The sequence below is a fragment of the Sander vitreus genome, chromosome 20, assembly GCF_031162955.1.
Source record: "Sander vitreus isolate 19-12246 chromosome 20, sanVit1, whole genome shotgun sequence".
NCBI classification, from domain to species: domain Eukaryota; kingdom Metazoa; phylum Chordata; class Actinopteri; order Perciformes; family Percidae; genus Sander; species Sander vitreus.
Window position 1 is genome coordinate 6,229,869 of NC_135874.1, and position 24,460 is coordinate 6,254,328.

The window sequence follows — 24,460 nt, forward strand, 5'->3', positions numbered from 1 at the left end:
AAGAGCAGCAATAAGTAGCAGAACTGCTCAAACATCTCAGTCTGTGTAGTGTAAAACTCGTGTTGGATGAATTAAGATGTCTATGGGACCGGTCACTGCTTTAACAGGTCTTTGAGCACAGCTCCACCACTGGCCTCAGCTGAGACGGGCACAGGTGTGAAGGTGGGCAGGTTGTCAGAGATGGGCTTCATGAGCAGGTGACCTCCTGAGCTGCCGGAGCTGGAACTGGCCAGCAGGGGCACCGCAGCAGAGCGGGGGGCCAGGAAAGGATTGGACTCGCCGAGCCGCTTGCCGAGTGCTCCGCCTCCTGTCAGGAGAGAGGTGTATAATTTAAATAAAGTTTGATGTGTTTTAGGGATGGAAGAGAAAGAACAATATCTATATTCTTCTATATTTTTTTTATGCCCTTGTTGTTTCATGTAGCCAACCTTATGCTTGCTTTTAATTCCATGCTCAATTGTGTTTGGATTGTAGATTTCAGGACTTTTGTAATTGCTCATGGTACATTTGTCTTTCTCTTGCTTAGGTGAGATTGCTAAGGGTTTTCTTAATCTCACCTGCACAAGCTTCTTTCTTTTTTCTTGTTGTGTTTCTATTGCCTTGATTTTATTGTGCAAAATAAATATGACTACTACTAACAACGCCTCCTGTCTTGACATGACTGCTTAAGCACACGAGAGGAAGAATCATCCTGGTGGCGGGTGTTCCCAAGAGGGTTGTTTACCTGCAGCACCGCTGGAAGCAGCACCGCTGGAAGCAGCACCGCTGGTTCTTCCCTGAGGTGGGGCGTTTAGAGGCTTGAAGTCCTGGAATGGAAGCTTTGGTGCGGGCATCGAAGGGGTCGACTCAATCTCCAGGAACTTTACAAACATCTCTGAGAACGACTGCAACAACAAAAAAGGACAGGACAGTGTGATAGTGCTGCTGCTGAATTACTGAGATATTTTAGAAAGGACATTCTGCTTTACATCCTAAACAAGGAGTCCACAATTAAGAGTTAGCTTCAGAAGAGCACTGTGGTAAGGATTCAGTGTCCTGCTCATGAACATTTCAGCAGAGCACATGATTGCCAGTTAAAGAATTCTGCTGCCATAACTGTGTATCCCTGCACAGGTGGGTATAAATACTGCAGTGGCTAGATTCAAATTCTGTGTTTGTGGGGTAGTGTGTATGTTGCTGAGACTTAATTTGAAGGGCACATGTTAACACATAAACAGTAATATGTATCCTTTTTTACTTAGGATTCTTCAAGTGTTGTTCATATATTGTTAAGGAAGTAAATATGTTGTAATGTGCAATTTGTATGCCGTTTCTATAAAAATGAAATGAAAGTAGAAACACTTAAATACACACTTATATTTTACACTACTTGCATTAGAAATACTTCATTTTCTTCCCTTTGTTTACTTTCAGTGTTTTTGCTGTATAGGTGACGCTAAGTTATATTAAACAAGTGTAAAGTGAAGGTAGTGATATTTTTACATTTTTGGAGCAAACATTTTGATTTCTTTTAATGCATAGATAGATGCAAGGTTTTTCAGAGCATGTGTGGCAATGCTGCCGTGTAACTTGCAATGCAAGTGAACTGCACACATTGCTTGTGACCATGTTGGCCACCCTGGAGCATTGTGCGACTGTGTTCATGGTGTTACACAGAAACAGAGAGCATGTATGCAAACCGGACATTGTAAATGCTTCGTTTCTCAATCGCAGGCGTGTCGGGTTATGTATACATTATTTTTTATGCATTTTTATGCATGAGAATTTTCTTAATCATTTTTGCAATTGTTGGTGTGCATATTATGCTTTCTTCTTCTATTTTCACTCTGGATTTTCCTCTGGGAAAGCACAGACACCGTGTGAATGCTTTGTTTCTCTATAATTGCAGGGAACTTAATGCGGATGCCATGTCTGTTGCCTTGTGATAACTTGCTGAAAGACAGTCCTGGGAAGTGTGGTCCGTGCCCATTATACAACAAAAAGCAGAGTTAGACAGTGTTAGGGTATAGCACACTGTATAAAATATAAAACAGTGGGCTTCTGTGTTAAAAGAACTGTATGAGGCGTTTGTTACCGTGTTGAGCCCTTGGCCACTGGTGGGCCTTGGGGGGGTGTTTGGGACACTTTGTGCTCCTCTGCCTCCCAGCCAGTTCGACATCCATCCAGTAACACCGTGCCGTCCGTCCTCCTCTAACATCTGCAGATGGGAGGCAAGGAAGTGCAGACAAATACTATTGGATTCCTAGAAAGTCTCCAAATCATCACTGACACCTCATATTTTATGAAGTACATGAAATAAGTTATTAACCATTGATTAACCAAAAGGATGAAGAGTGCAGGTACAGTAAATGTTAGAGTCTTATACAGTTCATTTAGGCTATTAGAGTAGTTTTACTTCTGTTTTCAAAGGGGCAGTCAGATTATTTCAGTTTTAATTGCCCTTGGTTTCCTTTCTGCCTGCCACCACTTTCTGGAAAATTATTTTGTGGACCCACTCACTAGTTAAGCTTATATACAGATTCTTTGCTGACAGTCCACACTCCTAGAGAAAACGTATGGCTTTATTATTCACTGTCATTCATACTCCCTAATTATCAGCGTCATTTGGATTCGGTTGGATGGACCCCATATATAGAGTGTATGGCTCACAGCTTCGGGTTAAAAAAAAAGGCAACCGTGAGGGGATACTAGCTGATCGAATGAGGCTGAAAAGTCGTCTGGTTTTGTGGGACACTTGGCTGCCGTAAACACGAGTTGAGTGGAAAATTGAAATAGCATAAACAGGAGCTGAGGGAGAGATGAAAAAAAAAAGTGGAACGACCTCCAACCCAATAAAAATGGGTCTTCTGAGGAGTTGTAATCGCATTTGCCCACTCCCTCTGTATCTGTTTTCCTGTAAGAGTATTGGGTAATATACTCTGGAATAGTTGGATGGAGACCCTAAGGACTCCCGCCAGACGATCTGGATAAGAGAATGCTTTCTTTTTTCAGGACAGAGGATTTTCAGGGGCTGCTGGAGTTAAAAGTCACAGTTGAACAGCAAGTTTTGAGGCTTGACTGTTTATCTTTGAAGGACGTGTTCAACTAATTAAACAAGAGTTGGTTGTCTAGCCTAGTGACCTGGGACAGTGACACGATGTAAATACTGGATTTGCCTCAGTATTGGGCCAAAAGCCTTTAGAGAATTTGGAGTCAAGTTTTGTTAGGCAACTGTCTTGTTAATTGTTTATCTATCTATGCCGGCAAGCGTTTGCCTGCCAACACTGTTCGTCATTTAAGTCAGTCTCAGGATAGCCTGACAAGCCAGACCCACATCAAGATGTTGGTTCTGGGAACTCACCATTGGCAGGGCTCAATCTGAGGGGCGGGATGAACGGTTGTCTTTCAAATGACCTCTGCACGCAATAGGATAGCACTACAACCAACCAGAGCAACGAAGAAGGTAGCGAAGCTAGTTGATAGATTAAACTTTTGCCGTATCCGGTCGGCAAAACTCCGAACACATCTTCCTTTTTTAAGAATGACTTCAGTGCCGTTCTTTGTTCTTTTCTCAAAGAAAAGCTGAACTCCAAGTCTTCCAGAGTCACAAAGCTGATTCAAAAGGCCGCTGTTCGCCAGCAGCAGCAGCCATGAGCCCACCCACCGACTCTATACACAATGTGATTGGCCTGACCAGAGTTTGGTTTTTCCAGCTCGCAAGCCAACGGAGAGTTGCTAGACCCCCCTGGCTGCAAATTATATTTGCTGCCGCTAGGGTGCGTCTAGATTTCTAGGCTAGTCTCAGGACATTCCCCCATGAGCAAGAATTTGGCAAAAGGGCAAGGAAAAACTCCCCTTTACAGGAAGAAACCTTGAGCAGAACCGGGCTCTTTATCATCCAGTTTCTCCATGCTGTCATGCTCTTCTTTTTGTCACAGACCAATGTATCTGCAATTTAGACACCAACTATACAGCTCTCTTACCTCGTGTTGTGTCAAAGTAAGACCCCTAACCTACTGCTAAATGATAACGTAACATGACTTTGCAGCTGAGTTATGTCTCAGTGAAACGGCTTTTTCATGTGGTGTTTCCATTATTATTATTATGGTGTTTTTTTATTTTGTCCACTACCTGTATATCATGGTATATAGGTACATTGTGTTGGACCCTTTTATACACTCTAAGTGCCCAACCAAAAGTACTAAAAATAAATCCTACATATATTTGGTAAATACAAAAAAAATTATATAATGAAATTATTATATACTTAATGTATTAGTGTGGTGATGTGTCATTAATTTATTCCCAATAAGGCACAATGCCACAAACATTGCTCACTGACTGTTGATGCCATTATACTGTAATACATTTTTCTATTAATACCAATTGCTGCCTAAAACCATGATTATGTGAATACGTGATTGCTTAAGTAATACTTTGAATATGAGTCAAGGAATCTCTCACCTTATCAACATCTTCTCTGCTCAGTCCCAGAACACTTCCCATGAGCCTCAGCACATCGGCACGCTTGGTTTTAGGTGTGTGGAAGTATCCCAAGAACAGGTTACGCATCAGGACTCTGGAAACAGAACAAGATGAATAATAAGGCATGATGTAATTCAAGACCTCAATCCCATTTTCATACAGCTGCATGCATTATAAATACATGTGTTTATTTCAGTATTTGTTTTCTCAGACTCCCTGGAGAAACACAAGCTTTATTTATAGCAATTTAAGCACTGTACAAAGTGTGAGAACACATTGTTTCCCCAAAATTGTGGCTGTCCTGTGAAAATTATCCATCTCCAACTTTTCATGAGCTAAAACAACCCTATTTTCAGTTTTGTGACATTGCATTTTTGCAATAATTCAATGGCTTTTTTAATGGTTTATGTAGCTAAAGAAACACTTAACCCGTAATTTTATTTTAAAAATGTAATATCTCCAAACTTGGAGATACATGACTTTCTTTGCTGCAGTTACAGGTTCGACTCCGACCTGCGGCCCTTTGCTGCATGTCATTCCCCCCCTCTCTCCCCTTTCATGTCTTCATCTGTCCTGTGAAAATAAAGGCCTAAAAATGCCCCAAAAAATTATCTTAAAAAGATAAGACTTATCACATTTTTATACTGCAGTGTGACTTTCTACAATCCCTTGAAACTATGGGAGAGTAATAATGAAAACCATGTGTTCATAATCTTATTTAGACGACTAAAAAAAAAAATCCGTAAGATTTAACCCAGATAGGACTGAACTCACTTGTCTATTTTCCCCTCTGTGCTGTTTAGAAGGTTCATCAGTTTCCTCTGCGCCTCCTCCAACATCTCCTGTCTCACTTCCACTGTAACACACACACACACACACACACACACACACACACACACACACACACAGTTAATCTTCTGAAATAATGTCCCTGCTGCTCATAGCCCCAGTGTGTGCCCTTAACGTCGTAACGTTAAAGTCACAGCGCTAAGCGGCCGATCTCACGAAAAAGAAATACCCGACAATCTCTGATTAACTCAGAAAGTTGTTTAGCAACTCATTGCTGTTCTGAAGGTATTTCAGAAGCATCAAAGAATGCTCTCACCATCTGGATGGTTATATAATAGACATGATAAAGAAGATCTTTTAACCGTTTCATGTTGCGACTATATTGCCTAGCCAAGTACTTGGAACTGGCCTCTTTATTTTGTATGAAAATATAAATATTAGAAAGTTACATCAATATATACCAACATAATTGATGATAATAATACGCTAAGATCTTTTATATTGTGCAGCGGACAGAACTTTTTTTTCCTCCAGATGGTTAAAAGAATCTGGAAATACTGCTGTAAGAGAATATAGCTGTAAGACTTGTTAAGTGACCTTCTGAGTTGCAACGTCATCGGGTATTTATTCATCAAAATATTGGATTCTTTGCCGTAGCTTGGATTTAGTGTCAATGCATGAGAGGCACAAACCGGGGCTATGATGCACATAGCAACTTCATCCTCTCATTAGCGAGACTGTGGATCAGAACATTCTCACGGCTACCCAACTATTAATAGATCCAATGTAAATTTTCCATAGGTGACTGATTTGTTAAGCAAATATATGGCTTCATATCGGGTCTGAACAAATGCAATGTCTGGACAGCCAGAGAGGGGTGAAAAAAGAAACAGTCTAAGAATTTGCTGTGATGTAATGGCCAAGCCTGAGAGTGATAAGAGTGAAATCTGCTGAGTGTGACACAAAAAAAATAATACAGGAGAACATAACCCAGGAGGCAACTAGAGTTTCACATGCATTCGGACTATAATAAGGAAACGTGCACACTAAAATGAAAACATGAGCCTGGGAGAAAGAAAAACAGATGTCAATGTTTAAAGACGAAGGCAGCGCAGGATGGCAGATGCACAACATTTCAGATAAAGTAGTACAGTGGTCTTTAAACCACAGACTTTTATTTTGCTGTAAAAATAGAAGGCAGAAGTTTATAAGGAGTTTTGTCAGATATTTCCATCCCTCCCTGAGCAGACGTGTAGGAGTTGGCAGGTAAAAAACCGCTCAGCTGCAGCTCACCTTGTTTCTTCAGCTCTTCAATTTGCTCCTCGTTTAGATCGAGCTGATCGGTGAGGCGCGACGCTGACTCCAGAGCAGCGTTGGCTTCATCGAGGTTAATCTGACAGAGAGCATAACACCGTCAGTGATAGAGCTCACCAGTGTGGTTCCGGAAGTAAAAATCCCATTGATTTTCTCCATAAGGATTTAGATTATTAGGCATAATGTCTAAAAAGCAGACTGACCCCGAGCTATGAGGTTGTGTAACGGAAGTTTCTGTTCCTGTAAAAGCTTTTAGTCTGTATGAAATCAAACTTGTATTAAGAAAAACACGTTTTATTTGCGATCTTATGGAGAAAAACTACAGTACCCACAATCCTAAGCACAACAGGGACGTCTCTGATTGGTCCAACTTGCTGTTACGTGGAAAAATGTACCGCGAACGGCGAGATCGAACTTCTACCATTCAAGTCTATGATAGTTTCTCTACACGGTCTTGTACCTTTGCCTTTTTCAAAATGTTTTTTTTTTGCGCAGAATCAAATGTTTTACATTCACGATTCATCTTGTAGCTGGTTGGCTTGGTTCCAAGCTTAAAACTCTTTATATATAAGCACTTTTTGAAACGTCAATGAAACAACTGAATGGGGAAAAATACTTCCGGAAGCAGAGCTGTTAAAAAAGTGGGCGGTCACTGTTGAGCTCTATTATGGCTTTCATATAACTGTGAATTCAGCTGTCATCAAGAAATATGTCACGTGTTCACTTTGTGGCCTTGCTATTGGCGGCACATGTCAAATATAAATAAAGGGAATGACTTCAATGATCAGTTATTGATTGCTGGTTTACCTGAAGGGCGGATGCTTGATCTTCCAGCCTCTGAGCTTTTCTTTTCCACTCGTCCTTCTCCTTCTTATGCCTATCAAGCTCTGCCGAGTACATGGCTTTCTCTTCTGATGGGGGAAGAGACAATTACTACAGGTTATATGGAATTTCATTGCCAGATTGCAGGCACAAACTGCCTCATCATCACTACAACCAGGTTCTCCGTTAAAAATTATTAATAATAATAAAACAATTTAAAAAAAAAGCGCTGGCCAAAATACTAGACACTATTAGGCCGGCTACACACTGGCTGCGTGGTGTGAGCATAGCGTTTCTGTTGCATGGCGTTGCACACCAGAAACGTGTCTAACGCAGCGCTGCTGCGGCTAGCCTTGTCTGTACACCTGCATTGATTTACTGCACTCAAGCAGTAGTATACTTCATGTTAAACATAAATATATACTGATTTGATTACAGCAAAGACAACGTCGGCAGTATTGACGGCAAAATAGGCTCCAGAATATTTCGTTCTGTATTGAAAGGTGCAATATTTGAAAATCAAATTATTTTTTTTATTACATATATATCTGCATTTATGTCAAAACCTAGAGGCTTTCAAACATCAACATGTCATTTATTAATATGTATTCGTGTCAAAATGACATATAAACAGCTTTTCCTATTCTATTTTGCCTGGAAACGCTTCCGACACACTTGTGTGTCGTGTGAAAAATAGGCGTCGGTCCTATTTCTAGCATGCATGAGTTCTTGAGCCGCGCCTGAGACGTGCGTGTCACGCAGGCAGTGCGCAAGGTCTAACCTGTTAACATGGGAGCCGAAATATAAACGGACACGCCACACAGCTGACACGCTCACGCCACGCAGGCAGTGTTTAGCTGGCCTTAGACGACCAGAGTCTTCATGTTGAAGCGACTGACTTGCCTTGTTGAAACTGCTCTAGCACCATCTGCAGGTTGGAGAGTGACACTGCATACTGGTTGACCTGCTCCTGGGAGGTTCTGAGATGGATGAGGGCTTCATCCCTCTGCTTCACCACTCCACTCAGCTGCTCCTGCAGAGACTCCACCTGCATGCTGGCCTGTTGGCTGGAGGCAGAGGGCCAATAAGCAGAACAAATGACTTTACTATTTATATAACCTTCATTTGATCAGGTTAATCAAGGATCTCATATTTCTTTGGGAAATCCAGTACTCAATATCAGAGACACAACATAATTCAGGACACATCTGTCTAACATTGGAATTACATTTTGTGATATGCCCTAGAGGGACCAGATAAATGGAAAATGATAGAGGACTTAAGATAGATCCTTCAGTAACCCCACAACAGAGTGGGGCACCAGAGGAGCAGGCTCCTGCTACCACAACAAAGTAAAACCTAGTTCACAGGTACGAACAAAACTAGGGCTGGGCAATATGGCCAATATCTTCTATCCCGATATAGGTAATTTCAAATCTGGATAACGATATATATATCACAATATAGCATGTTTTCTGGTAATTCAATATATAAATCTTTCTTTTCTTTTTTTTGGGGGCATTTTAGGCCTTTATTTGTGACAGGACAGCTTAGACATGAAAGGGGAGAGAGAGGGGGAATGATATGCAGCAAAGAACTGAGCCTCTGTGTTTGGGCACGCGCTCTACCAGGTGAGCTACCTAAGTGCCTTCAATATATATATAATCTATATGAAATAACCACATGGTAAAGCCTATTTTTTGTATACTGAGTTGTTAATTAAATATAAAAAAGTACTGAGTATTGTTTTAAGAACTTAAGTGCAAAATGAGCATAACGTGCATAAAGTTACATACAGTTTCAGACAAAACATGCCAGGATAGCCTAGTGCAGCTTAAATGCATCTTGTATGGTTATTAATTGTAAAGCATTTGCATCTCTTATTTCTTTGCCACAGAGCCAACATGATACTTATTCTTGATGTAATGTGGCATGCTAATGCTGTACAATACCTAAACCCTGGTGAAAATATGCAGTGAAATCCGTGATGATTTTATTTGTACCTAATGCTTATTAAATATGACCCCATATTTAATAAACGCACGCACGCTTTACATTTGTTTTATTTTATGCTAACCTGGCATTCTCCACAGCACTCGAGGACGTGGCCAGTTTCTCGTCCAGCAGTGCCACCCTCCTGCGTAGTTCAGTCTCCCTGTCCTCTGCACCGAGGGCTTCTCTCGTGTACGAGTCCTCAATCTCCAAGAGGTGATTACGCAACCTTTCCAGCTCCAAGTTGAGCCGCTGTTCTTTGTCCCTCACATGCTGAAGCTGTGAAGGAAACCGAAACATCCTTACATTTGTAGAGCATGAGGATACCACAGTAACTTTGATTCCTAAACAGTAATTGTTTCTACATACAGTACTTAAACCTATTGTATGGATTTTAAAGTTTTGATCAATAGACAACTTGATTCATGACAGCATGTTTATGTGACTGGACCACATTACAGTTTGGAATATATGTTATATATCTATCTAATCATCCATATTTTCCCTAGACCTATGCAGGACATGTTTTGAAATGTGAAGCCTAATGGTCTAAAGTCTACATTGAACCTGCATGTCTTAAGTGATATGGTACGATAAAATTATGTGATGATGGAAAAATACACCAAACTGGTTGTTTTTAAAATATTTAGATTCTTACACTTACGTACAATTTTCAAAAGAGATTAACTTCACATCTAATGCTTCCTTCGAATGCAGAGTAACGTGCGTTTCGATTGACTTGAAATAAATGTAACATGAATCGACAACTTTACTACTTTAACACTTGTACTTTGTACAACATTTTAGCCAAACAAGAAAAGATGACAGAATACCATAGAAAACCCAGCTGTGAGCAAACACAGATTCATATCTTCACAGTTCAAATGAAAGGCTAGTGAGTGAGAATCATCTGTCCTCCTACCTCAGTTTGTATTGCAGTGGTCTCCATTTGTTTTTGCTTGAGTGCCATCATCACCTGATCTCTCTCCTGCTGGAACGCCACAGCCTTCTCCTGCATGGACTTCAGTTCATTCAGGAGTTGATTCAGCTCACCAGACTTACCCTGCATTACATCATCAACAGAGTACATCACAAATGTAACTGTTTGAAGAATAAAGGACAAAAGTCTAAATCAACTTTGCTGGATACATGTGTTCATCAGAAGAGTATTAATCAAACTGACAAAAAACTTGCATTAAGCTATACAAGACAGATTCAGTACAAAAAAAATCCTCTCTCTACTGAAAGTATCAAAATGTGTTTCTATTACAGTTGTAACAATACAATAAAATTAAAGAGAAACAAACATAATTATTAATTGAACTAATTAAGTCTTAGTTGCCAACTGACCTGCTCTTTGTCCTTTAGCATCCTCTCCACAGTTGCAGACTTCTCGCTCACTGCACTCAGTTCAAACTCCTTTTCTCTCAGCAGGAGGGAAACCTGCATGTTGGTTTCCTGCAGCGCTCTGAACTCGGACTCTTTCTCTCTCGAGCGTGTAGCTACCAGCTCGTTCTCTTCCTTCAGCTTCCTCACGTCCATTTCTAGAATAAGAGCCCGCTCTTTCAGATTGGTCACGGCCTGCTTCAGCACCTCGTTGTCGTTCTCGCGGTTGCGTAGGGCCTCGCTGACGTGACTCAGCTGGTCACCTTTGGTTTTGATGAGCAGGTCTTTCTCCCTCACAGACCTCTGCATGGCTTCCAGCCGCTCTTTGACCAGCCGAACCTCCTCGGCCTGACTTCTGTGCTCGCTCTCTGTGGCAGATGCCGAGTTGGAGAGCCGCTGGTTGTTCTCCTGAAGAGTCCTAATTATGTTCTCCCTCTCAGCCAACTGAATTCGCAATCGTAGAATTTCTTCTTGCGGTTTTTCATTGTTTGCTGTTGGAGACGCCTGGCGGCTTGGAGCGTCGGCCGTGAGAGAAGGGCCACTAGACTGAGCAGCTGCGACTTCAGGAGTCTGTCCAGACACAACGGCTACGCTGTCCAGTTTACCCAGCAGGACGTCCTTGGTGGTGCTGAGCTGGGTGATGGTCTGCTGGACCTGAGCCAGTTCCTGACTCAGACTTCCCAGCCTCCTTTCCTTCTGCTCGTAGCTCTGGATCAGTCCAGCGTAGTCCACAGACAGCTTGGAGCTGCAGTCGCTGTCGGCCGAGACCTGACCCTGCAGTTTGATCAGCTCCTCCTGCAGCTGAGCTGACTCGTGCTGCATGTTCTTGACCGTGGTAATCACCTGCTGCTTCCACTCCTCCATCTTCTTCACCTGCTGCTTCAGTGTGTCCCTCTCCTGCAGCAGCTCCTCAAACTGGTTGCTGCTGACGCCTCCGGAGCCGGCGCTGGAATCCCCTGCTGAGGACTGCAGGACGGTCACCAGGGTTTGGCACTTCTGGGTCAAAGCGTCGATCTCGATGTCCTTCTCCCTGATGATGCGGGACAGGTTCTGGATGGTCTCCTTGAACATCTCTTGGCTTCCCGAGGGATCGCTAATGTTGGAGAGGCGTTGGTTCTCCTGCTGAAGCTTCGACAGCGCCGCCTCCTTCCCCGCCATGATGTCCATGAGACGGTGATAGTCCGAGCGAAGCTGGCTGTTCTCTCTGGTCTTCTCGTTGAGCACAGCGAGCACTTGCTCTCTCTCCACGGCGTACGCCTGCAGCTGCTGCTGTAGGAACATGACGTCCTGGCTGTGTCCACCCCCTCCAACCATGGACACTCTGGCGTGGAGCGCCTGGATCTCCAGATCCTTCTGCAGGACCATCTGGGACAGTTTGCCCACTTCGTCGCGAGACACCGCCAGCTGATCCAGCTGTCTGGTCAGCAAGAGGTTCTTCTCGTTCAGCTGGCTGATCTCAGTCTCTTTCTCCTTGATGCCTCGCACCAGCTTTTCTATTTCGCCCTTAGACAGGTCATGTTTCTCGTTGCCGTTGTCCTGATTCAGAGTCTGGGTCTTCTCCTCCTGCAGGATGACCTCTCCCTGCACCGGGGGGAAGTCAGCACGAACACCACTCTCACTAAGCTGATCTACCGTGTGCTGCAGGCAGGATATCTCTTCGTCTCTGGCATGGATGAGTCTGTCGTAGTTAAGTGTAACCTGCTGATGGCGAGCGTGAGCCTGCTCCAGCTCGGTCTGCTGAGCCTGTAGGGACTGCTGCGACAGAAGGAGAGAGGCCTGGAGCTCCTCCGTGGTTCTTCTCAGAGTCTGGACCTCCTCTTCCAGACCATTCCGGGAGGACTTGAGCTGTGTGATCTCCGTCTCTAGCTCTGTGATGATGTCTAAGGTCCGGGGCTCAGTCAGAGGTTGAGGCCTGCTCTGCTGATCCCTGAGTCGGTCAATCTCTTCTTTCAAATGACTGTTCTCCTCCTTCATACTCCCCAACTGTCTATCCTTCTCCTCCAGGAACAGTTTGAAAGCATCCGCTTCCTTTGTCAAGACTAAAATACGGTTCTCCATCTCCTGCTGCAAATCTGAAGCATTTTGTTTCAAAGTGTCCATGAAGACATCCTTCTCCTGCAGCAAATCGGTCAGTTGCTTCTGCCCCGAAACTGTGATCGAAAGCATCTCGTTGGTGTCTCTGTGGTCGGACGCTACTTGCTCCATGTCTCTCTTCAGCTGAGCTATCTCCATGTCTTTCTCCTGGTTGAGTTTGATGGCTCGCTCGTGCTCCATCTGTAAAGCAGAGGCATCCATGGAGCGGGCTCGAGTCAACTCCTCGATGGTCTGCTGGTACTGTCTTGCCTGCTCTGTTAGCGTCCTTTCAGTCTGACCCAATTCCTCCTCTAGCTGGCTTTTCTCCAGCTTTAGAGCTTCAATACGAGTGTCCTTCTCCCGCACTGTCCTGTTCAGAGCTGCCTGGCTCTCTTTCATCTGCTTGGTTACTTCCTCTGCTCTACCCAGAGCCTGCTCCCTCTCCGCCTTCAACCTCCTTATCTCCATCTTCAACTCATAGTCCTCAGACATCGCCTTCTCCTGAGAGATCCTCATCTCATCCAATTCTCTCCTGAGGTCTGACAACTCCTTCTCCTTCCCTGCTAGCTTCTCTTTAGTTCCCTGTGCCTCCGTTCCTCTCTCCCCTGACTGATCCATTTCTGCTTTGGCAACAGAAGATTGCTCCTGAACAGTCTTCCTCAGCTCTGTGATTTCTCGTTGTGCTCCCCTGCTCTGCTCCTGTGCACGTCCCAGTTTGTCTTTCAGCTCCTTCACTGTCCGTTCCAACTCCTGTTTGCCCATGTGCAGGTCGTTGAGGGTGAAAGCGCTCTGGCTGGTTTTCTCTTTTTGGGTGTCCAGCTCTTGCTCCAGGGCACTCTTCTGGTCTTTGGTTGTGTTCAGCTCTGCAGTCAGTTCCGTCAGTTCTGCCTCGGCCTCCTTCAGCTGTCCAGAGAGCTGCTCCTTCACCGAGATCATGTGCTAGAGACAGAGAAAGTAGAAACAAAAGTGAAAATCAGTAAATTGTCAAAATTTTCCTCATTGTGTTTTGTTGTGAAGGGTTTCTACAATTTTTCCATTTTTAAAGATTATACTTCTTCATGTTTTGGCTTGATTTTGTTTGGTTTAGTTTTTTTTAAATTTTTGCTCAGCATTGTGCCTTTACAGTCGGTGGGCTAAATAAGTAATCAGTAAGTTAGGTATGTATGTATCATTTCACAGTTTAATATTACCACAATGTGAGAGATGTCAGTGGTTTGAAAAAAAACATTTGTAGTCTTACGTACATAGAACATTTGTAGCCCTTAGACCTGCATGTGAACCTAAAGCTGCAGACACACAGACCAGATGGCCGACCGTCGGCAGAAAAGGCAGTTGGGGTGATCGGTCTCCCCGAGTTGTTCAAAAAAGTGCCTCGGAACACACCGAAGAGACGAGACGTAATACGTCTCCATAACAGCAGGCGGCGCTAATCTGCATTGTCGCCTAAAAATGAAAACCGGCAGCTGATTGGACGAACGCGTCACATGGGTCGTGACGTCATGGCGGCTGGTTCAGAATACGATCTCATATTGTACTAAAATAGTTCACCGAAACGTGTTTCTGAAAACATTTTAAGAGAGAAATAGGCCGTGCAGTTGCTGAATCTGTCTTCATTTCAGATCGACAAAGATCAGTTTAAAAGATTTGTCAGATTTTGAGAGACTCTCATTCAATCACTCGCTCATTCCGCTCCCCGTTTCTTGGTTAGCTCTCTACCAATCAGATGGGTCATTTGAGTCTGACTGGACGGACGACGGCACGGAACACACCGAACAGACTCGAGTCACCGACCTCGCCAAACTGTCCAACGACCGATTATCGGCTCTGTGTCCGGGCCTTAAGAAAAATAACATTATAACAGTAATGTGCATGTATATATGTACTATGCAAATGTGTGTGTACATATATGTGTTTTGGGTATTTTATTTTGTCCTTTGTAACTAATTAATCTGAACTGTTCACTGTTATCACTTGAATCATTGTATTGCCTTAAGCCTGCTGATTGTAAAGCACTTTGTAATTACAGTTTTATAAGTGCTATAGAAAAAAAACTATGATTATTAGTAAATAATCCAGGGCCACCATGGTCAGTCAGACCTGTGTTGCTTCCTGGTTTTGCCGGTCTAGTTCCTCCAGCTCAGACATCAGAGTGTCCCGTTCCTCCTCAGTGTTTCTCAGGGCCTTTTCCTTTCTCTCCAGCTCTGCCTTCAGATCCTCCAGGGACTCCGAGTCACCAGACTCAGCTTCATTATTGCTAACTATTTGGTTTTCTGCCATTTCTAGTCTATCTTGCAGATTAAGCTGTGAAAAGACACAAACACAAAGCGTTACACTTCAGGATTTAAAAAAAATATATATATATAATCCAATAGACCTCAGCTATTAAGACTGTCTTCTTATAACCATTATATCAGGAACCAGTGACTCCAAATGTGCTACTCTATATGTCACAAGGGACTCATTTACTCTAAAAGTGCATACAGGCTCATACAATAATTGTATCAATAAAGCTAATACAGATATTTTGAACAGCCTGTGGGGGAAAAAAAAATAAATCTGATTGCATCAGATAAACAAACTTTTTCTTGTTCTAGACTTTTCTTTTCTTCTCTCAACGTCGCAATAATGGTGTTCAGTTCTAAGATGTCTGCATGCTCAACTTCTTCCTTTGGTTCTACCTAATTATACCAAAAGAATTAGAGAAGTCATTAAACGAGGTGATTAAATCATGAAAACCTACCACTAAATACATCATAAATATTCAACAGGATTAATAATTTATATTTACACTTACCTCAGCCAGCCTTTTCAGTCCCTCTATTTCTTTTTCTGCAGCTGGAAAGTAGAAATTTAAATCAATATGCAGGTTAATCATAAGGGAAAAACCTCCTATGGCTTATATCCATGACAATATTCTGCCTCTATGCAATATTGATTTGAGGTTACTACAATAAAAAAAAAGAAAGAAAAAGAGTATCGCATTAAAACACAATCAGCTTCAGCAAAGTGAGTTTCTGATAGCATGGAATAGCTTTAATTAAGCTGTATTCAGTGGCATGAATCAAAATAAGTTAAATAACAGTAAACCTGCAAGATTGTTTCTCAACATTTGGATCTCGTGGTCTAGCTGGGCTTTTTGGAGAGACTTCTCCTCCTGCTCCTGTACTCGTGTCTGAAGCTCGGTGACGGAGGCCTGCAGACGTGTGTAGTTCTGCAGCAGCCCCGTGTTTTCTTCCTGGGCCTCATCTTTCTCCAGCTGCAGGGACGCCTTTTTCGACTGTGCCTCCTCCAGACTGGCAGACAGCTCGGCCAGCTGCTTCTCCCGCTGATCTGCTGCTTCCTGCAGGGAGCTTATGGTTTTCTGGAATTCGGACAGCTTGGAGGCATCTGATGGGGAAGAGGATTGACTACCACCTGGAGAGAAGGATTTGGAGGACGGGGTTCATTTTGTGTGTTGTGCCTGAGTAGAAACACTTTACAGGAATAAAACACCTCAACATTTTGGGGTTTTAAAGCCATGATTTCCTCAGTAAAATCTCTGAGTTCATATCGCTTCCACAAGTTACAATAACAAATACAAAAGTTAGGCTAACCACTCTGAATCTGTTCCTCCAGCTCTTCTATCCTCTCCTCGTACTCTGCTAAGTCCTCTCTATGTCGGCGCGTGATGTCGGCCATCTTCTGTCGCTGAGCGTCCTGCAGAGCTGCCAGTTCATGCTGGTGTTCATCCACCTCACGGCTCATCTCCTCTCGCAGCTCCTGTTCCAAAGCAGCAATAACATCAAGGTTAGAGTCCCAGTGTCAATGCAGTCTGTGGAAGTTGTTATCTTCAATGATTTAAACCTAAAATTCATTGAAACTTTCAAACATGGGGACAGCAAAAACAAACTGTAAACACAACACTGACTGGTCTAAAGCTCCACAGAGCGATAAGGAACTTCAGTAGGGTAATATGAGCAACCCCTTTTACATACACATTGTAGGGTTGCACGATATTGACAAAATGTGATATTGATTATGAATATTGCGATCGATATTAATTCCAATATTTTTAAACATATGTAAAATTACAAAAGCTATGGGAAAACGCATCAAAATAAATTCATAACTTTAAGTTTTCTTACAACACAAGGTTTATGTCAATTGACGGTCATATTGGACTGGTCCAACATCAATAAATAAGGACAATGTCTACAGAACAGGACATGTTTTACTGGTTGGACAGTATGAAATAAATAAAGAGAACAGGACATGTTTGACTGGTGGTACAGTATAAAATATATAAATAAAGAGAACAGGACACAACTTTTCTTTCCCTTCTCTGATTCGTTCCGTTTTGTTGTCTATCAATTTATCCATTTCTTAACTTCCACTGTCACTCTGTTGAAATATGCACACACGTGGTACGCTCCATAGGGTTTGTCACGTAGTGGACCCGTCCACGTGTACTAACGTGCAGGTGGCACGGTAACTGGCCAATGAAACATGATCATTATAGCGTTTCAAGCGGGCTCTAAATCAAACACAACTAAGCCACACAGCCAACGGACGGGCCGCAGCGCTCCACAAAATAAACTAAATATTGCATACTTATCGCGACACTTTCGTTATAATATTGCGCAACATGACATCGCGATAACGATATTGAGTCGATATATCATGCACCCCTAACACATTGTCATATAAACCACTGCTAACATATATATATATTAAAAAAAAACATACAGCAGCCTTAAGATGTAGATTCTTCCATAAAATATTATTTATTTTGGCAACAAAGAAAAATTCACCTTAATAGTTCTTTGAAGTTTGAGAATCTCTCCCTGGTCGCCGTTACCAGCTCCTGCTGCTGTCGATGCCTGTAATAAAATAAAAATGAATTGGATCTCATTCGAAACAGAATCAAGTTTAATTTAGTTTAAGTTGGTTTATTTAAATAGAAACTGTACAGCTATTCATTGGTGTTTCTTAGCATCTGTTTTTAACTTGCTTGGTGTGCCACAAAGATGTTTAACAAATCAAAACAATTTAGATGAACTAAAATAAATGTAAAATGGGGATTCTTGTGATTGTCTAAACCTTTTAGTATCTGGCACATTGTTCTATGTTAATATTTGTTGGCACTCTTTTGTATAGTATCTAAGTGTTTTTCTCTTATTTTATTTACCTTGCATAATCCTTTTCTATTTTAGTCGGTGTGCTTTTCTTTTTACTTGACTCAAAGAGCCTGCACAAGAATTCCTATGTGCTTGGACTGTTTGGTGTATGCACAAATGGCAAATAAAAACATTGAATCTATGTAGCAACCATGATGCATTTGGTAACAAAAACTGTAAGACCAAAAGCATTTAGTTGAAAGTCTCTGATAATAAGTAACATGCTTTCAGGGCAATAAGGTGACCTAGCTATCGCAAAGACAATAGTTTAGGAATATCTGAATACTTGGTCAGGAATAGTAGATAATAGAATAGATAATGTATGGTAAATATGAAGCATAACGACTGGAAACAGCCAGCGTAACTCTTCACCTCGAAAGCTTAGTAATTATTATAGATCTAGATTTTCAAAAACAAGATATACTGTGTAAATTATTGAGCTGGGCTGACCATCTGAAAACACATACAAGAGTGGTACCAGTCTTCTCATCTAACTCTTGCAGTGTTTCCCCTAGGATTTTTTCCAGATGGGGTGGTGACTCTCCCCCAAAAAGTTGTTAGAAGTCGCATGTATGTGTGAAGCGGCTTTATCATGCGCATCCGTTTTTTTGTTTGTGTGTGGAATATATAGCATAATTATATAATTTTGTCACTTTCAGTGGTAGGGGAAACACTGGTTAGAAAGTGAAAAAGTGTATTTTCCAAAATGTCAAACTATTCCTTTAACTGAATGACCCAGGTGTAACTCCCTGTACCAGACCCATCTGTCCTGCTCCATCGTTACCTGAGACATTCGCCTCCAGTGTGCCACCTCTGCCTCCAGACGCACGACTTCTGTCGACAGCCTGTTGATCTCCTGCTGCGACCAGATGACGTCGCTGAGGTCCATTTCGTCGCCGTGGAAGCCCTGGTGGGTCCCTGAGGGCCGCGACAGGTAAGAGAAAGCAGAGGAGGAGGTAGTGGTTGAGGAAGAAGTGGTGACAGGCAGCATGGCGGGGCCGGCAGAGGCAGCCTGAGCCGACTGCTGCAGCGTCTGGACTTCTTCCTGGAGTCCTGTCTGCCGAGCTTTCAGGTGACTGATCTCCACCTGGGAGGATGCAAACAAACATTAGGACCGTCTTATACCAGGCACTAACATGAGCTTCACATCCACATTCTGTCTGGACAAGACTTAGGTTTTGTCGTGTGAGAGGACGAGCACAGAGATTTCTGTGGGATTTCTTACTGATAGTATATGGACCGTTTATGATTAGGTAGGCAGTATATTTTGGCATTGTTGGGAAAACAATTCCATAACAACCTTTCAACAGATTGTAATCTATATCTAGCTTTAGAAAATCTAGCCTGTGACGGGAGACTTTGGCCAATCACAGGTCATTACACAGAAAATTAAAATTAAATCATTTAATCAAATACAAACTCAACAAACACGTGTATGCATGACAAAACAAAATCAAAAAACATTTTTCCTCTTTTTCAATTGACATACAGTTATTTTATTTTAATATTGGCAGCTTCAAACTTCCACATGTAATGACCTAAGATACATATTAGTAGAGCAAACTTCAATACTAAATGGTTAAAACTTGCCTTCTGCCATCTTCAGGGCTAGAGTTATACAGGACTGTGTGTAGTTGCATGCTCTCATTCAATAACACAATTTAAAGTTACAATGTATCATGCGTCCTAAATAACTAGACATGTTATTTAGTTATGTAAATATGGGTGGTAATGGGTAAGACATCGTTTTGACCTTTTCTCTCTTAAAGGATATATTTTTAACAGACGTATCATCTAAAGGCTTTCATTAGAAATACAAAAGGTACATACATCTTTCTGTTGCAGAAGGCTTCTGTACTCCGCAGACTGTCCTTTAATCTGGATCTCTGATGCTTCCAGCTTCTCCTCGAGCTCTGCATAGAGCTTTCTTAATCTGTCATACTGCAACAAAGACGGAGCAGGTCAATAACAGAATAAATTTGCAGGAAATTAACATTTTTCTTATCCGATATACAGGAAGGTGGTCAGAGCTTAGAGAGATGCTTCAGCTGGATGGATGCTTATTAACACAGTGATCTACACCCATCCTATAGAACAAAGCTGGTGTTGTCCTATATTTTGCTCTTATTAACAAATTCTGTGAAAAGATCAAAAACAATGCGTTGGTCTGTCTCTTCATACTTTCTGACTTCCGTACCCGGCCTGTGGCCAATTACATTTGTTCTTACTGAAAACCCTAAATCTTTAAAAACGTGTGACATATATGTTTCATTTCAGGTAATTTCCCAAAACAGCTCAGCACTGTTGCTTTCAGCAAATGTTACTCAAAAAGGGGTATATAGTACATTTGTTTGGGACTATTTTTAGCTGCGGATTAATACACAATTAGTGCTCTAGTGAATATTCAGGGCAGCAGGACGGTGTCTGTGTACAGTGTCTGGGTTCATGGCAATGAAAGACCCCAGGGCAACAGTGTGGCTCATGGTTTTGGTCTTTTAACAATATTTGATGACTATAAGAAAATTTCCAGTGATCTCCTTGCTCACTGAACAACAGTATTTCATATGAAATGATAAGCATTATGCAGCCCTTCCTTGTTTTAAGTGCAAGCATTTTTAGGGTGAGTACACACTTTCCAACACTGGCATTACCAGAGCCATCGAGCCACACAGGAACTACTTAAGATAGTCAAAAAGTATACAGTGAGATAAGCATATAGTTTTACTCCTCGACTCTGCACAAGGAATCTCACCTCAGATTTCTGAGTGTTAAATGCAGTCTCTATGTCAGCCAACTTGGAATTGGACACCTGCAGTTCTGTGGCAGCATCTGCAGTTACATGGAGAAAAGAAATGCATTCAATATATGACAATATGCATAAGTCATAAGTCAATTAACAGGAAGAGCAGGCAGCATTCATTTAATGCGCAAAAAAGCATAATCCACAAACGTAGCTTCATGTTTTTCTCATGTACGCAGTAAGAGATACATAAAGGGTTATTTTATTCAGTTTTCTGATAACAAGAATGTCAAAATTAGAAAAATGTTCTTCAAGTTTATCTACACTGACAAACCGCAAATTCAAGACATACCAACTGGTGACTTTTTCCCCCTCCTCCATCCGAATCACACACAGATCTGCTTTACCCGGCTCACATGACAAACAAACATGCATGGCTGAGCAGACTAACATTTCTGGAGTTCGTATCAGAGTTACAGCTGACGAAGCTCAGCCAACACATAACATTACTAAAATGAAGCCTACAGGCAAATCTAGTTCCAGTCAATATCCTCTCTTTTTAAAAATGTACTTAAAAGAGGGACGCAAGGCCTGGCACACAGAGTGCTTCACAGCTGGCCCATTGCTCCGTACTCAGTGATAAGATTTTATACTTTTGGTTATGATTAGAGCTGTGTGTTGGAGATCTGCGGTCAAAGTTCTCCTAAGCTTTATCACTCACTTCTGTTTGCTTAAGAGTGATGATACTTTGGGGTTAACTGTGCCAAATATGACGGGGAACAAAATAGAAGTTCCTTAATTATTGCATTTTGACGTCATAAAATACTTTTGAGGCCAGACTAAGGTCTAGAACTGGTGCTAAGAATGAAACCAAGCAAATTAGTGACTTACTGAACCATTACATTCAGAATCTGGCATCAACATTTTAAAGGGGATGTGACTAGCATTTGATTTGATCATGAACCCTGGCTGTAATCTGTGTGACTATCAGGCTGTTAGTAGCTCCACTGACAATGAATGAAGGGGTGACTACATCGACTGAGAATGTTTGCTTGAGATATTACACCCAAATAACTTTTACGTTGAACTCAAAGTTCTATAGCTGAAAATGCTTGACTTCCACCATCATCTACCAAAACAAAGTGTTTATAAATGTATTTGTCATATGAAGTTCAACCAAAGTATGTGGGTTACAATTAAAACCGGAAGAAACATTATTAACCCACGCCACAGGTGTACAGGCATTGGGATAACAGGAAACAGTTTGTGTGCATCTTTTAAAAGCACCTTAACACTTCTGACCCCAGGAAGAGTTCTTCATTCTGTTTTCCAAGTTAATACTGTGGCGCTATTAACGTGAACCTGACAGGAAAACGTTAAGACCATTGCGTGGTGTAACACACTTGATTGATTGCAAATATGTGGCCGGCTGTCCTATCTACACGTCGGCAGGGTACAGTAGACTCACACCAAAATGCAGTGCAGTGGTGGTGTAAAAAAAAAAGCACTACACGCTGTAATTAAGCTGTACACTGTATGTCACCTTGGCAGTCTCAAAGATTGAATAGCTAAAAGCTACAGAAAGAAAAAAAACTAAGAGGCACTCAGATTTAAATGCTGACATTCAAATCTGTGGGCACAGTTATAAAATGCTGAATGTGTGATTCCCAGTCAAAGAGGTACCATTCTAGTTCACTGCTAATGAAACAGTTAGGATGCACAATTCAAACAAACATTGTTGTCATGCAAGTAATCCAGCTCTCATTCAGTGTCAACAGAGCAGCTTTAGAAAAGGGAGTTCTGGGTGTTGTAATGTTTACATGTATATCCGCTCATCCACATGAGAACAACAATATCTTTAAATCACCAGACAAACAAAGCAGCAGTGTGCATTATAATACATTGTTATACATTCAGTGCATCACCATTTAGCTGGGACATGTACACTGTCAGTCATAAGTCTAACTAGAGCTGGGCGATATGGAGAAAATCAAATATCCCGATATTTTTGACCAAATACCTCGATATCGATATTGCGGCGATATTGTAGGGTTGACAATTTGTGCTTTCACAAAATATGCACACAATGAGATTTTTGATAAATAATCATCAGTTATGTTGCTATAATAACTATGTGGGTAAAGGCAAATAATGGGACTAGTAAGTTGTTAAGACCAAGGAACCTAAAGGAACTCGTAGTGGGTGTTTTTTTTTTTTATGTCGGTAGACTGGAAGTATTAAGCAGTGATTTCAAATGTGTACAAAATACATGGGAAAGAAAAAAGTATGCTCTCTACTACAGCGGTGCAATGCAACAACTTGTGATTATGTGGCTACCAAAGAGATAAAAAAAACATAAACCAGACTTACCTCCTACTTCTTCCACCCCTTCCAGTAACATGTCTTTGGTAAAGTTTGATATCTGCCCGGTGAAAGAGGACAGGCTACCACCGACCTGGCCCAGAGACTGACCGAGGCCGGAGCCGATTCCACCCAGCCACGATGACATCTCGAGGAGGGCTACAAACCAAACAAAAACAAAGCAGGGCCGAAGAGGACTAGGGGGGGGCTAGCCTAGCTTTGACTCCCGAGGTGAAACCGTAAACTCGGTCATCAAGCTCAACTGTAAGCTCTACACCACAAAGACGACTTTAACTTCAAAATCCACTTTAATCTTCCGAAACAAAGTCGCTTTTCACGCTGACAGACGCTCATTTAGCAAAGACCCCGGCTAATAACAGCTGGTCGTTTGCCTAAAGGAATTTTGTCGAGACAAGCTAGGCTATGCTAAGCGTCGTTATAGCACAGTCAAACAGCCAATACCTTATATTACGGCCCTAATGTTGACGTCTGTGTCGTCTACGGCTGAGTGTGAATGGGATTTCAGCAGTTTTTTAAGCGGGTCTAAACAACACAGCGCCCAGAAAGTGCCACCTCAACTGCAGCCGATATCAGCTCAGCTGCGGCGATGGCTGTCAGGTTTGACGTGGACACGGAAACGGTGCATTGTGGGATACTGGAGGACCAACAAAATCAAGGTGCGTTCAAGAACCAGCTACGTTAAAGAAAATCTTTAAAAACCGTAAACGTATCTACAATTTGCATTTATATATTTTAAGATTATGAATAGTATCACTATAAATACTTTGTAATGTTAATGTCTAAAAGTTAATAAAAACCATATAATCTAAGTTATTTGTATTTTTTTTTCTTTTACAGTGCTAGCATATATTCGTGTGTGTGTGTGTGTGTGTGTGTGTGTGTGTGAATTTTAACTTTTTGGGAAACATTTTTTAATACATAAACTACATTGATACAAAATGTATGACTTATCTCATATGTGTGTTGTTCTCTTTGAGAGAAACTGATAGTCAGCTTTTTTTAATGTAGCATGTAGCATTTTTAAAAATTAAGCCATTTTATTTTTGATCCAATGTATGGTAGTTTGAAATTTTTTAAATATCTTTAAAGCTGCTGTTTAGCTACCAGGGCACCCCTGATATATATATTTTACTAGTTTCTGCTATTACAGTAGCAGTATTTTGCAGCCCTGAGTGCTTTTTAGTGTTGGTGTTTTATTCATTGAAATGTTTAACCTTTCAATCATGGAATCAAAGTTAAAATTGAAAAAGATGTATCTTGTATCAAAAGATTTCAGTTAAATACATAATTCTTCAAATACATATGTTGTCATTGACAAGCTGAACTATTCCAAAGTCTAAAG

The 24,460-nt window shown here is 41.7% G+C and overlaps 1 protein-coding gene across 2 annotated transcripts; it reads right to left on the reverse strand.

The window, feature by feature from the left end:
- Positions 1 to 3: 3 nt before the first annotated feature.
- On the reverse strand, positions 4 to 23,731 carry trip11 (thyroid hormone receptor interactor 11). Of its 2 annotated transcripts, none has more exons than XM_078276832.1 (21): positions 23,107 to 23,731; positions 20,749 to 20,825; positions 19,827 to 19,937; positions 18,781 to 19,083; positions 17,631 to 17,699; positions 16,434 to 16,599; positions 15,928 to 16,254; positions 15,635 to 15,675; positions 15,420 to 15,518; positions 14,938 to 15,141; positions 10,732 to 13,779; positions 10,304 to 10,444; positions 9,467 to 9,660; positions 8,293 to 8,456; positions 7,375 to 7,478; positions 6,547 to 6,646; positions 5,239 to 5,320; positions 4,444 to 4,558; positions 2,075 to 2,197; positions 742 to 884; positions 4 to 309 (listed from the first exon to the last, which is right to left on the reverse strand). In XM_078276832.1, exons 1-21 carry the CDS (start codon positions 23,243 to 23,245, stop codon positions 93 to 95), a joined length of 5,967 nt encoding a protein of 1,988 aa, XP_078132958.1. In that variant the 5' UTR covers positions 23,246 to 23,731; the 3' UTR covers positions 4 to 92. The 2 variants fall into 2 exon arrangements, with proteins under 2 accessions (XP_078132958.1, XP_078132957.1); XM_078276831.1 differs by having other exon boundaries at positions 4 to 307; positions 725 to 884.
- Positions 23,732 to 24,460: the final 729 nt, after the last annotated feature.

Bases quoted from the DNA above. Each gene is read 5' to 3' on its own strand.
- trip11 (XM_078276831.1), bottom strand. From the start codon at position 23,245: ATGTCATCGTGGCTGGGTGGAATCGGCTCCGGCCTCGGTCAGTCTCTG. The intron at 19,084-19,826 runs GTATGTACCTTT...GCATCCTCCCAG, and splicing joins GCCTTCTGCAACAGAAAGAT to GTGGAGATCAGTCACCTGAA. The intron at 2,198-4,443 runs GTGAGAGATTCC...TCCCATCTGCAG, and splicing joins GCAGAGAAGATGTTGATAAG to ATGTTAGAGGAGGACGGACG.